Genomic DNA, 13,453 nt, shown 5'->3' on the forward strand with positions numbered 1-13,453 from the left:
ACTCATTTACTTTTTACCTTATTGCCACATGAGGTTATAATTTTTGGTCATAATAGAAATTGTTGAAACGTTGTTAAATACAACATACTTTAATCCAGGTGTGGAGTTCAAAAATAAGCAAAAACAGCCAGTTTTTCTGGAAGAATATATTGCAAAATTGGAAGCATATCAAACAATTGCGCCCTATGAGAAATAGGACCCCAACTAAAATCCCCACAATAAGACACAACCAATTCTAGATGATCAAGTGACAACTTTATAGATATATTCCAATAACCAGTACGTACAGATATTAAGCAATATTTATTAAAATACAATCTTTAGTAAAAGCTTCCACATTAGAGAGAGGTTAGGAATTTGTGAGCCTAGGGGGCAAAATAAAGTAACACAAGCAAGTTTCTACAGTACTGTACATTTCAAATCACAGAATGAGGAGAGGGAAACCCATTTTCTTTTACAGCAAGTAGCAAAACTCACTGCAGTGTTCCACCTACCCTCTTAATCTTTCAGAACAAAGTTAGCAGTCCACAAGGAACTGACCACTGCAGAAATGGACTTTACAGAAAATATGACAGCCCTTAGGTTGGTGCATCTGAAGCAGACATTGGAGGAAGAAAAAGAATTAAGGCTGGTGATTTCTGGCACCACAAGGGTGCTGCATCAGATCTGCCAATGCAGCCTTTGCATGAGTCACTGTTCTTTCACTCCGGTGTCTTCCCCAAAAATAGGCCTCACAAAGCAAATGTTGTCAAGTCCCAGGAAGCACCCATCACGGTTCAAGTCAAACAGAAATGTGTTCAAACCCCAGGTTGCTGACTTGTTCCACTTCACTGTACTGACCCTAGGTTGATGAATATATATAAACTGCACGGAAGTTGGAAGTTGGCTCAAGAAGTTAACAAGAGCTGGTGCAACTGTGCATGACGGACACATTTTAAGAAAGGAACAATGCAAGCCAGAAATAGGATTTCCCCTCAGAGTCACATCAGGAACCTTCAACTTTGCCTTAAATTGCTGTTTGTCATTCTGTCATTTTATCTTCTTGGCACTAACTGGCTCCTTGCTAATGGGCAAGGACAGCTTCCTGGCTTTTTACGTGCCTCTTCTGGAATGGAGATGGCTCAGTCAGTGATTTCAGTTTATCAACAGGGTTAGGAAAGCTGTGCCCAAGATGTTACCAATTACTCATCTCGAGTCTAGAAGATGGACTTCTAACCCTATTGGATTAATATATCGGAGGAGTGATCATTCCACCATGGGTGGGTGTGCACAAACATGCCATTGATGGGCAAAAACTCCAAGTGGCATGTTTTTCCTATTGCCTAGATGAATTGCTTCACAAAGGACTCCTGGTTGGGGATCAGCTGACTTTAAGGGACATGGTGTGCAGACATGTCCAACCCAGTTACAATAAATCAAAACACTTGGGGAGGAAGGCATAAATACAACTGTAGAATGGTATCCCTACCCACCCTGGCCCCCACCCTGCAAAAGACAGAATGGGCCTTGGAGCCAAGATGCCACCGACGGAAAGACAAAAGCATTAATAACATTTCCTACATTTACACAAAACCAGCGGGGACAAATTCTCCAACCGTGGGAGAATCTAGTCTTGGCTGAGGACATCACAAGACAACACCAAGCTGCGCAGTAGCAGCAACTAACACACTTAGACCCAATACAGGATAGCTCATACTCTACAAGGCTCTGGTATAATGGCTAGTGTAAAACAGCACCTTATTCTTTTGGGTGCAGTATGTTCAAGAAGGGCTGCTGGTTAATACCAGGGCAGGTTCAGTCAGAACAGCAGCCATAATACATAAGGTGAGAAGGTATGCCCGGATTGCAATACAGCTCCCCATTCATTCCACGTCCTGCTGAACAGTGTAGAAATGACAAGCCATCAGCTAGATGAGTTACCAGCTTTTCATCAATAAACCCAACCTAAACAAACTGCAATATCCAAGAGCAGCCAAGGGGTTGTGGCACACAATCTCTTCTTAATGAAATCCTGGGTTTGATCAGTGGCAACGATACCAGATAAAAGAGGGAGCTAAATGCTGCTGTTTATATCCTTGGCAAAAACAAAGTCTGACTCAGGTTGGAAAGAAATTTCCCACCTAGAATCAGAGAAAACTTAAAAGCATATCCATATTAGTCCTAAAACCGCTTTCCCACCTCTTTGGAATTTCTTCTATATTACTAAGTATAATCAGTTCTCGGGCTGCCTTAGAGATCTTTTTTTTTTTTCTTTCATGCAGAACTCAGAGATCCGTGTTCTCTGAATAATTCTGTATGGGTTCAAAACAAATTGGGTTTTGCTTCACTTCTAAAAAATCAGCATCCAACATTTTAAGACACAAGGACACTGTGCAATGCTGAAAAAAAAAGGCATTTTTCAGATGGCCAAACTGTTTATCTTACTCTTAAGTATGCACAATGAGTCCACATCTGTTTGTAGTTTTGGAAAGGAGAGCAGCAAATCCCCCCACAGGTATCAGCCAATGACCAAAACAGGAATGTGTGTAAGCACCAGGATCCATTCCCAACTCCCTTTTTGTCATCAACCTAATATCCCAGATACTCTCTTGCCATGAAAGATTTTTTTTTTCAAATAAGGTTTTAATTTCATGGACCCCCCAACATGGTATTTCTTGCCTCCGGTGTGGCTGAGACAGCTGAATCTGGAAACAACAGTTGCTGCTGTTGGTGCTGCCTCTCTCTCCAGGAGTCATGAAATCAGATCAAATCCAGATAGTCCAAAGCAGGTGGTGAAGGTACACGGTGGATGGAGTCACATGATGTCACAGCATGAATTCTGCTTCCGGGCCTTCCAGGTCAGGAGAGGTGGGAAGAAATACACACTTATTGCAGGTAGTCCTCAACTTACAACAGTTTATTTAGAGACTGTTCAAAGTTACGACAACACTGAAAAAAGTAACTTATTACTATTTTTCACACTTATGACCGTTGCAGCATCCCCATGGTCACGTGATTTACATTTGGATCCTTGACAATTGACTCAGATGTATGATGGTGGCAGTGTCCCAGGGTCACCTTTTGCAACCTTTTGACAAACAAAGTCAATGGGGAAGCCAGAATCACTTAACAACCTTGTTACTAATTTAAGAACCGCAGTGATTTACTTAACAACTGTGGCAAGAAAGGTCATAAAATGGGGCAAAACTCACTTAACAAATGTCTCACCATCAGAAATTTTGGGCTCAATTGTGATCGCAAGTTGAGGACTATGTCTAGTCATAAGCCGTGCTGGTCATGAATTGGGTCATGATTTTATGAACTTTTTACAGCGGTTGTTAAGTCAATTGTCCACAACGGATACTTTTTGCCAGAAACCGAAAACAAACACCAGTTTCTGACAAAAAAATTGTACATTAATCATTTGACAATGGGATCCTACCCCAATGGGGTCAATAAAAGCGGCTCAGTCATCAAACACTTAAAATATGATCATGTGACCACAGGGGGAGGCACAGCTGTCAGATCTTCGACTCTGGGTTGTAAGTAGTCCTGGGTAGATCAGTTGTAACTTCTAAGGCTCACTAAGCAACTAGTCATAAGTTGAGGACTACCTGCATAATAAGGAAGCTTTGCGTTCAGTAAGAATTGCATTCTACTCAAAGGCATCTTTTACCACTCTTTAAGCACCTTGCCAATGAGCAACAGTTCTTTGTAAATGTATATTCATAAATAATAGTAACAGCAACAACAACAACAACAACAACTGTATTCTGGCTCCAAATGTGATGTATTAACATTAGTATTTCCCGGCATTTGCCTCAAAGGTGATTTTCAAAAGGCAACTGAACTTTGATTTTTTTCCTTGAAAGTGTTTCTCTTCTTATCCAAGAAGCTTCTTCAAATCTGACTGAATGGTGGGGAATAGAAGGATTTATAATCTTTGTAGTCATCTGGTATCTGAAGGTTGGTTGTTAGCTTCTTTCTGAGAGTTGTTGAGGCCACTTGGGGGTTTATCTGTATCCTCAGAGTCACTTGAATCAGAGTGCAAATGGGTGTGGAACCTTCTTGGGGCTGCTGAAAGGACGGTGTCATAGATAGGAGATAGATGATGTCATATCCCTCCCCTTCTGTTGAGAGGGGGCTGTTCAATTTTAACCTTAGATGGTCTCTCTGACCCCTGTTTCAAACCAGTGAAAACAAAACTTTTTCAAGGGAAAAACTAAGAAAGCCCAGTTGCCTTTTGAAAAGCAACTTTGGTACAACCGTGACCTGAATGATAATCTCCTTAGACTCTCATGGCATTTGATTTCCAGGCCATATTGTCCACTGACTAAAAATACCCCATACATTTATTGCCTCAAACAGTAAATCATTGCAGGAAGATAGGAAGCACTGTCTATATTACAGAACACTGGTCCAAATATACTTACAGTTTTGTAAAAGGCTTTTGACTGATTTCCAAGAATCTCTGACTTGGCCACTAAGTCATCCAGCTTCTCTCCTCGTTCTAACAAGGACTCCATTGTATTGTGCTAAATGGGAAAAAGACACAGCTGAGAGAGAGAGATCCCTGACTTAGGAACCCAGCTGCAGAAGAGGCAGCAAACACAGGAGCTTATGAAGTGGTGTGGCTACAATTGCTCTGCCTTCTTAGGAGAGCTTAATTTCCAAATTTTCCCTTCACCCACCCTCTCAGCCCTCCTATCAAGTGTTTACGGTTTCCACTTTCTGGTTTGGAAAAAAGCTTAGATAGCGCCATTGTGCTTTTCATATCAGTTGGGCCTTTGCCTACATTTGCCTCTTAAGGAGACCAACGGTCTATCCCTACCACTATCACTAAATCCATTCTTCTACTTTTACTTTAGTCTCTGCCAAAATGCTACCAAAGAGCTCTTTAAAGAAATTTAACCCAAAACAAAAAGGTTTGTCTCAAAGGAATAGTTTTTCCTAATATTTTAAAATTAGAAGCAAGAATCTGCTTTCTCTCTCCCAGCGCTAAAAATACAACACTCTAGAGACCATGGACAATGGTGGGGAAAATGGCTTCCTTGAGGAAGGACACAAAGCGGGACATTCACTGTTTTACCCCACAACTCAAGAACATATTCTGTAATATTTCATACGCAGCACACCTTGTGATCTTAATGGTGGCCTATAGATGTTTGTTCCCCTCATAGCCTGTTCACCTGGAAGTGGACTGTCTGTTGCATGACTTTTTTAAATTTTTATTTTTATTCCACCTTTAGCATTTGACAGAAATATTTAATTTCCAGCCTCTCCCCACCATTTTTGAGCAGTATCAATATCCTATTTGTAACCAGTGGGTCACTTTAAATTTCTAACAGGACGAAATGATTAGGATTTATTTCGAAGTAACTGCAGTGTAGCAAAAATATTATTTATATTTGACTGTGTCTAATACAAGACACATGAATCAACTGCTTACAATCCAATCAATATTACTATTTTGATGAAAATTACTCCTAGTGATTCCCTCAACTAAATAACTCTATTGCTCCACAATAACCAAAGAATACCAGGATTTCAGAGGGATTTTAGGATTGACCGTGCTCTAAGAAGGTGGAGGACACACTATTGACTAGCCACTGAAGATAGTTAACTAGCTACTCTTCTGCACATATTGCTAGAATAAATAGGAAGAAAGCGTCGGAACAACCTACTCTGCGCACTGTGTTATCTGCTCATTGAATGGAAATCCCACCATGGCATTCAGGGCAATGGTGGGGAAGGTGGCCTCCTTCAGGAAGAACACAAAACGGGACATTCACTGTTTTACTCCACAATTCAGGAAGCATTTTGTTCATTACTGGTATCAGAGCATCTCTGCTGACATCACAATAATCAACAAAAAGGAGGTCACAGCTAAGATAAAAATTAGTTATGACCTACTTTTATCTGATTGCATCATGTTTTCATCTTGGCTTAAAGAATTACATGTGATCATTAAGAGACTGAATTAAGAGCTAACCAGTGTCTGGAACACCTAGAACTATATTCACATGTACAAAATAAAAGAGAAGTTGTTTTGTTTTTATATACCATTCATGGCCTCAAAGAAAACGATCCTGACGACTTTAAAATAGGATCCGCATTTACTGAGTCTGCACTCTGAATGCCATACACAGATCCCTGTGCCAAATAAATCTCCTCGCTAAGGTTTTTCCCTAGAGTTTGCTTTTTTAAAATTATTGTCCTGCTTCCAAATTTTACCAGTACCTAGCAATCTCCATATTAATAGCAAGATGCTGACCACTTACCAGTATAACTTTGGTCTCATCCAATTCGGCTTGCACTTTTGTCATTGCATCGGCATCACGAGGATTCTTAAAGAACAATACAGAATTTTATTTGATGATGTTTTGGCATGACACCAAAAATCGTCATTAATATTACAATATAATATTTAGGAAAGGCAATTTCTTCAAGTATACCAAAGCCATGCAAACTCAGGCCCTATTGTGCTCTAAACATTAGTAAATTTTATTATGATAAATATTTATTCTCTCTGCTCTTATTTCAGCAACCAACCACTTCTATGAAACATAATAAAAAACAGATGCAGTTAACAATGTGAGATCAGAAATATTAGGAAAACAGCCTCTTAGGACCATGCCAAACAAGAAACCAATCTGGTTTTTTGTTTTTTTTGGGGGGGGGGAGGTGGCACCAGATAACACCATTGCAGATTGTATATTTTAAAGGTTAAATCATGCATTATAGGCATTGAGGACTGGGTATAAATAAAATCAGTTTCTATTCATCATATGATGGTAAAAAGACATTGGATTGAGGAGTGCAGAAAAGAGCAACCAGGATGATTGGGGACTGGAGGCTAGAACATACGAAGAATGGTTACAGGAACTGGGCATGGTTAGTCTAGTGAAGAAAAGGACCAGGGGAGACATGATAGCAGTGTTCCAATATCTCAGGAGCTGCCACAGAGAGGAAGGGGTCAAGCTATTTTCCAAGGCACCTATAGGCAGACAAGGAACAATGGATGGAAACTGATCAAAGAGAGATTCAACCTAGAAATAAGGAGAAATTTTCTGACAATGAGAACAATCAACCAATGGAACGTCTTGTCTTCGGAAGTTGTGGGGGCCTCATCACTGGAGGCTTTCAAGGAGAGATTGGACTGTCATTTGTCAGAAACGGTGTAGGGGCTCCTGCTTGAGCGGGGGGCTGGACTAGATGACCTACAAGGTCCCTTCCAACTCTGTTATTCTGAGATCAAGCTGATTTCCTGAAACCTTTACCGATTTTTTTTTCTAACAATTTATATTCATTCCAACCATACCTGATATTTACTAAGGTATCCATCCAATGCTGTATAGGTTATCGTTGTTGGAGATCCAGAAGGCCAGTCTATCCGACTAACTTGCCTAGAAAATTCATCAAGTACCTACATACAGAAGACCAAGAGAAACCTAAGAATCCTTCTATGCAGATTTTCAAAGACGTCTTACATTCTTTTGAAGGAATTCTACACATCACTCCCCAAAAATAAAATAGAGATATCATATTACATTTTTCCTAAAGCTTAGACACCATATTGGAATCTATAAATTCTAGAATTATATAGCAGGCAGGGACTATATGAAATGAAAAGCAGAAAGAACAAACAATGACAATGATTAATGATTTCCCTTTTGACACAGATGGCAATGACTCAGACAATCTGATGCTAGTGAGATAGTTTATTTATTATTAGACTTCTATGCTGCCCATCTCACTGAGGTGATAATCTACACATAAGAGTTTATTTAAACCCAATTCAGGTAACAGAATTAAATTTCAGAATGCATTTTACATAGAGTTAGTGGACTTCAAGTTATTGAAAGTATTCTAAGACACAATACTTTAAGCTTCCTCTCACTGAAAGCAACCTTGAGCATACAAGACTGAAATGAATTTAAACATTCATTTTAATGTATTTTTTTTCTCCACCAACCTCCCCTGCATCATCACACACAGTCTGGGTACATGTGGCAGTCCCAATGGGAACATTGCTGTGTAAACAACTTTGTTGCTGCTGCTTTACATCTAGCATATTTCATTCCCTGGTTTTTCAAAGTCTTTATTAATTCTAAATGACATTTTACCCTAGGCTAGGCTTGGATTATAAAATATGATTAATGCTTTAATGTGATGTCCGAACTGAGTCAGAGCTCTATTTACAAGCAATTTTAACTATGAAAACACCTACTCTGCATTATCTTGCAGTCCATCTGTAGATATTCAAATCCTCCCTGCACAAGCTGGTATTTACCTTATCCAACAAAGTGAAACAAACCCGGGATGGATATTCATGATCTGCAATTACCACTCCAGCCAAACCATCATTCCGTACATAAACATGGCAGAGGTATTCTGAAATGAAGAATAACATGAACAATGTACATTTTCCCCATATAAAATTCCACAGAATTGGTGAAAAAGAACCACAGACTCTCCCAACTCATCAGTCCCTTTGTTTTTTAGATACAAGTTGGCTGAGCTCTTTAAGTCTCAACCAATTCTTTAAGTCTGAACATAAGATTCATTTTGGAAAAAAAGAGAATCAGCTTCCAAGCAGAAGAAATAGGAGTCTTGCTTGGGTACATTCCAATATGTTCTGATTTGATATTATATGAATACATGACCAGAGTTCAACACACTCAAAGTTCCATTAAACACACACACATATACAAAACACACAGCCACAAGGAATATGAGCATATAGATGTAACTTTAGAGAAATAAATAAATTTATAATTATAGTTATAACTGCTGTAAAGAAGATTGGAAGCCATTTTGTATATTTTTTTCTATTTTTCTTTCTTTCTTGCACTTTTAGTTCTGATTTCTTTTTTCTTCCTTATTCTATAATTAGTTTGTATTAGTTGTTAGCTTTTACTTTTTTTCAAAAAATTTTTAAAAAAAAGATTTAATTTTTTTTTTAACATTTATGTAAGATTTAACAGGACTGAATACTATACACAATTCATTTTCTGTTATTACAATTTACCTTACAAAAAATCAGAACATGTAACATGTTTGGATGAAGTAGTTCTAACTTGAACTATTAGCAGTGTGTGATGGATTCTTTAACCAAGAAGAGCAGTTTTAGAAGGAACCTTTTTACTGTCTCAACTCCCAACACAAAGGATCCTGTGATGCTGTAATTCAACTTTAATAGCAATCGCCAACTTGCCAGATACTAATATATTCACCAAATTCCTAAGAAATTCAGTTATTTAATTCAGTTTGAGCTAGAGAAATCATCCAGAACATTCCCTTAGATAACTTCCAACATGCTTTTTCCCCCTTAGAGTAGTTATCTACATCTTCTTTATCAGCATTATTCTCAATGTCAAGCCCTACATATTTGCAGACCTTATTTGCAGACCCTTATTTGTTTACTATAGTTCTGTCTAAGGCAAACCACTGTGTATGCCTACCTTGTTCCTTTACAGAAGCTCTGCTTCCAAGCTCTGAACGCTCTACTATCAGTTGACTTGTGAAGGTCATAAATTCTTGAACACTGAAAGTTAATAATTAAAAAAATATCACAATTAGTTATCAAACCATCTATATTCAAATGCAAAGAAAATAAATTTTATTAGCAGAATCAGCTGCTAATAGAAGATAATAATTACATCATAAAAATTGTAATAGCATATGATGTAGGAGATGACCAGGCTAAGCCCAAGGGAGGGGTCAAGTGCGTCATCAGTCTGGAGTCCCTTCGCACTCATAAGACATCTAAGTCCAGCCTGCCTTGAATTCCACTGACTCTTATCTACTGCCAATTTGCTTTGACTGTTGGGAGTTCAGATTCTTGTAAGTGTTTGCATGCATTAAACCTGTATTCATTTGAACCATTCTGGTTCCTGATTTCTTACGCTTGACATATGGTTTTATTTAAAAAAAATTCCCCACTGGAATATAAGCCAAAAATTAGCATTTCTGTTGAGGGCTGACTCTCCTCCCCTGGTAAGAGCGATCACTCAATACCTTAAAAGGTTGACGGCAATACGAGCCAGTTATATCAAGGAAAATTTTATCGATTGTAAGAAAGATGAGCTCAGTTAGAGAGGAGCTATCCTATTTGGGTTATCTAGTCTTCTAGTCTTGGCAATTTAGCTATTGAAATTCGATATGGTAAAATTTTAATGTCATCTATCATATATTTTTAGATTGCTATTTTTGTAACTGTTTTATCTTTTTCCCTTTTTCTCTTCTGTTTTGTTTGAAAAGGCCTTCGGGCTATTCAATAAACTATACTATACTATTTTAAAAAAAAGATACTAATTTTGAAAAGCAGCATACAAATCATTAAAAAAGCAGCATACAAATCTATAACAGTAAAATAAGGCCAAAGATAAATGAGTGGAAAAAAACTAATCAATTCAATGTATGTTTTTATGAGTAAATTTGGCCTACACTGCAATACAATAAGAGTGCAAGTAACTTCAAAAAGTATGAAAAGAGAAAATGAATTCTGATAAACTGTTTTCTTTTTAAACTCCAGTAGTTCCATTTTACAATATCATTTTGCAGGAAGATGGGCTCAACATTCAAAGGTTAAACGCAAAACTATATTTAGCCATGTATATTTAGAATCAACAGATACAGCCTAAACAAATTCAAAACTGTTAGCATTCTGCTTGCAGGTACAAGGACATATGAATGCATCTGTTCAGATTACTCCCAAATAGGAAACAGTGTTAAACCTTAATAGAATTCATAGGTGATGCACTTTAGAAACAGAAACATGAATGTGAGATCTATCATTTAATAGTTATTTTTCGCTACTTGGATTTAGAAGTTACATTAAAAAAAAGTATTACAATCTTGATTTCAATGCAACAAATTCAAAGGGAATGTCATAGTGCAGTTACAGAAAAGCATCAGGGGGAGAAAGCTAACTGATCCTAAAATGGAGCGAAGACCTACCTGGATCTCTGGAAGAAGCTAAATGATGAGATATCATAAGCAGCTTTCAGTAAGTGCACTTTGGGATCTCCTTTGTAAAGAACACTTAGACTGTAAAGCTTCATCTTTTTATCTGTTCAACCTTTTTAGATAACCTGAGCAAAGAAAAAAGCCACCCACCTTAATCAGTAATAAAGTAAAATATTACAAGGATAAATGCAAACATGAATTCCTAACCAGAGACCTATAATCCTTTTACATGGATACTTTGTACAACAGAAAACAAAGGCTAGCAAAACAAACTCTTGTATTAAATGCAATGTACTTATTTACCTGAAGGTTTATCTAGATCTTGGGGTGCATGATTGTCCTCTGAATTAAGAATGAAATTACTCTGCAACTAATCTTGATATTAAAGCACCTGATTCATTCTTCCCAGAATAATAGAAATGGAGGTGAGTCAGAAATGGCACTACAAACTGGAAGGACAAGTTGCCTGATCTAGTTAGGAAGCAGTAAATAAATCTACTCCCAATCCAGGATGATTTGGCACTTATTCAAAATTCCTTCTGCCTTTTTTGAACCTTATGGGTAATCCTTGACTGGATTCCCTTTTATCTTATTTCCATCCCTCTGCATGATAATCCAACTCTAAATGTGAACGATGGAAGGTACTTTTCCATACCAATAGGCTTCCCTTCTAAATTTTCTAACCTGAGGCACCCTTGTCTATGGTTTAAATGTCACATTTCCCAACTGATTCCTGACTTCTCAGCTGAGTACAGGTAGTCCTCAATTTACAACAGTTTATTTAGTGACCATTCAAACTTACGTCACTGGAAAAAGTGACACATTTTTCACAGTTATGACCACTGTAGATCCTCATGGTCACATGATCAAAATTCAGACACTTGGCAACTGATTCATATTTATGACGGTTGCAGTGTCCAGGAGTCACGTGATCACCTTTTGCAACCTTCTGACAAGCAAATCAACCAGGATTTGATCAGAAAAAAGAAGTATTAACAACCGTTAATTTACCAACTGTGGTGATTCACTTATCAACTGTGGCAAGAAAGGTTGTAAAATGGAGCAAAACTCATTTAACAAATGTTTCACTTTGCAACAGAAATTTTGGGCTCAGTAGTGTCATAAGCTGAGGACTACCTGTATGTGAACAGTGATATTTTCTTGGGAAAAATAAAGGGCAACACTTCACCCATATTCCAACACAAAGACATCAAACAGTATATGCAAATTTGTTTCAACAAGACCATTCAATTTCCATTATTTTTCCCATGAAGACTAAAGACTCTGCCCAAAGGTAGTCCTTGATTTACAGTTTCTTTAGTGACCATTCAAAGTTACAACAGCATTAAAAAATGTGAGTTACGACCATTTTTCAGTTATGACCTGTGCAGCATCCCCATGGATCATGTGATCAAAATTTGGACCCTTGGCAAGTGATTCATATTTATGACTGTTGCAGTGTCCCGGAATCATGTTGTGAGCGTCTGGCAAGCAAAGACAATTGGGGAAGCCAGCTTCATTTAACAACTAGGTAACTAACTTATCAACTGCAGTGATTCACTTAACAACCATGTCAAGAAAAGTCATAAAATGGGGCAAAACTCACTAACAAATATCTCACTAAATAGAATTTTGGGCTCAATTGTGGTCGTAAGTCGAGGACTACCTGTACATGGGGACAAGAAAGGCCCCAAGTGAGTTTTTGAAAAATGAATCAGGGCAGCTTTCTGAAATAAAGGGCCGTCTTTTGCCATAAAAGACGGGGATGATGGGCCATTAGTTCGTTTTAAGATTTGTTTTTTTCCACGCTCCATTTTAAGGCCGCTCCCAGACCCAGAAGCCAAACCGAGAGGCCGCCATGCATCCCCCACCCACTGCATTCGCACCCCCGTCGGCCACTCCAGTCTCCTGCTGGGCCTGCACCCACCACACTCTGGGCAGCCCTTAGTAAAGCCTTTCCCGACTCCCTCAGGCAGCTGGCTGGGGATAATGGGCGTGGGTGTCCAACCAGGCCGGAAGGTCTCTAAGGCAGTATAACAATACCGGGGTGGGGTCTTCGCCGCGCTCCCGCCCAACAAGCCGCTTCACATCCCGAAAGGACCCACCTCACGACCCGAGGGGAGTCCGGCTCGGCCCCGCGTCGCCTCGGATACGGCTGAGCGGCCCGAAACAGTGATGGAAGCGGAAGCCGACACGCCCTTTGACCCCGTGACAGAAGAGCCGGAAGAGCTGCCAACTCGACGGCCGGCTGAGCCATAGAGTTGCGAAAAATATAGAGCTAGGAAAGGGAAAGAGTCGCCGCGCGCCACCTGCTGCCGCGCACGCGTCTGGGCATTCCTCGGCGCTGTTGGAGGGGCAACTGTTGGCGGAGCTGTTGGAGGGCGGGGTGGGGGGGAGAGATCTCTCGGGATCTCCCGTTGTCGGACTTTTCTTCCCGTTATCTGAGAGTTGTAGTCAACCACAACGGTGGAGTCCCACGTGAATAGGCTTTGTAAATGCACGA

General features: G+C 39.2%; 1 protein-coding gene across 1 annotated transcript; it reads right to left on the reverse strand.

The window, feature by feature from the left end:
- Window positions 1–233: 233 nt before the first annotated feature.
- YKT6 (YKT6 v-SNARE homolog) lies at window positions 234–13,123 on the reverse strand. The gene is made up of 8 exons (XM_070952441.1): window positions 13,056–13,123; window positions 10,942–11,075; window positions 9,444–9,526; window positions 8,273–8,373; window positions 7,301–7,405; window positions 6,261–6,326; window positions 4,413–4,514; window positions 234–2,830 (listed from the first exon to the last, which is right to left on the reverse strand). The coding sequence occupies exons 2-8, from the start codon at window positions 11,043–11,045 to the stop codon at window positions 2,795–2,797; spliced, it is 597 nt and encodes a 198-aa protein (XP_070808542.1). The 5' UTR covers window positions 11,046–11,075; window positions 13,056–13,123; the 3' UTR covers window positions 234–2,794.
- Window positions 13,124–13,453: the final 330 nt, after the last annotated feature.

This window comes from Pituophis catenifer, unplaced genomic scaffold, assembly GCF_029215685.1.
Source record: "Pituophis catenifer annectens isolate HBS135680 unplaced genomic scaffold, rPitCat1.0.hap2 SCAF_12, whole genome shotgun sequence".
Classification (NCBI taxonomy): Eukaryota; Metazoa; Chordata; class Lepidosauria; order Squamata; family Colubridae; genus Pituophis; species Pituophis catenifer.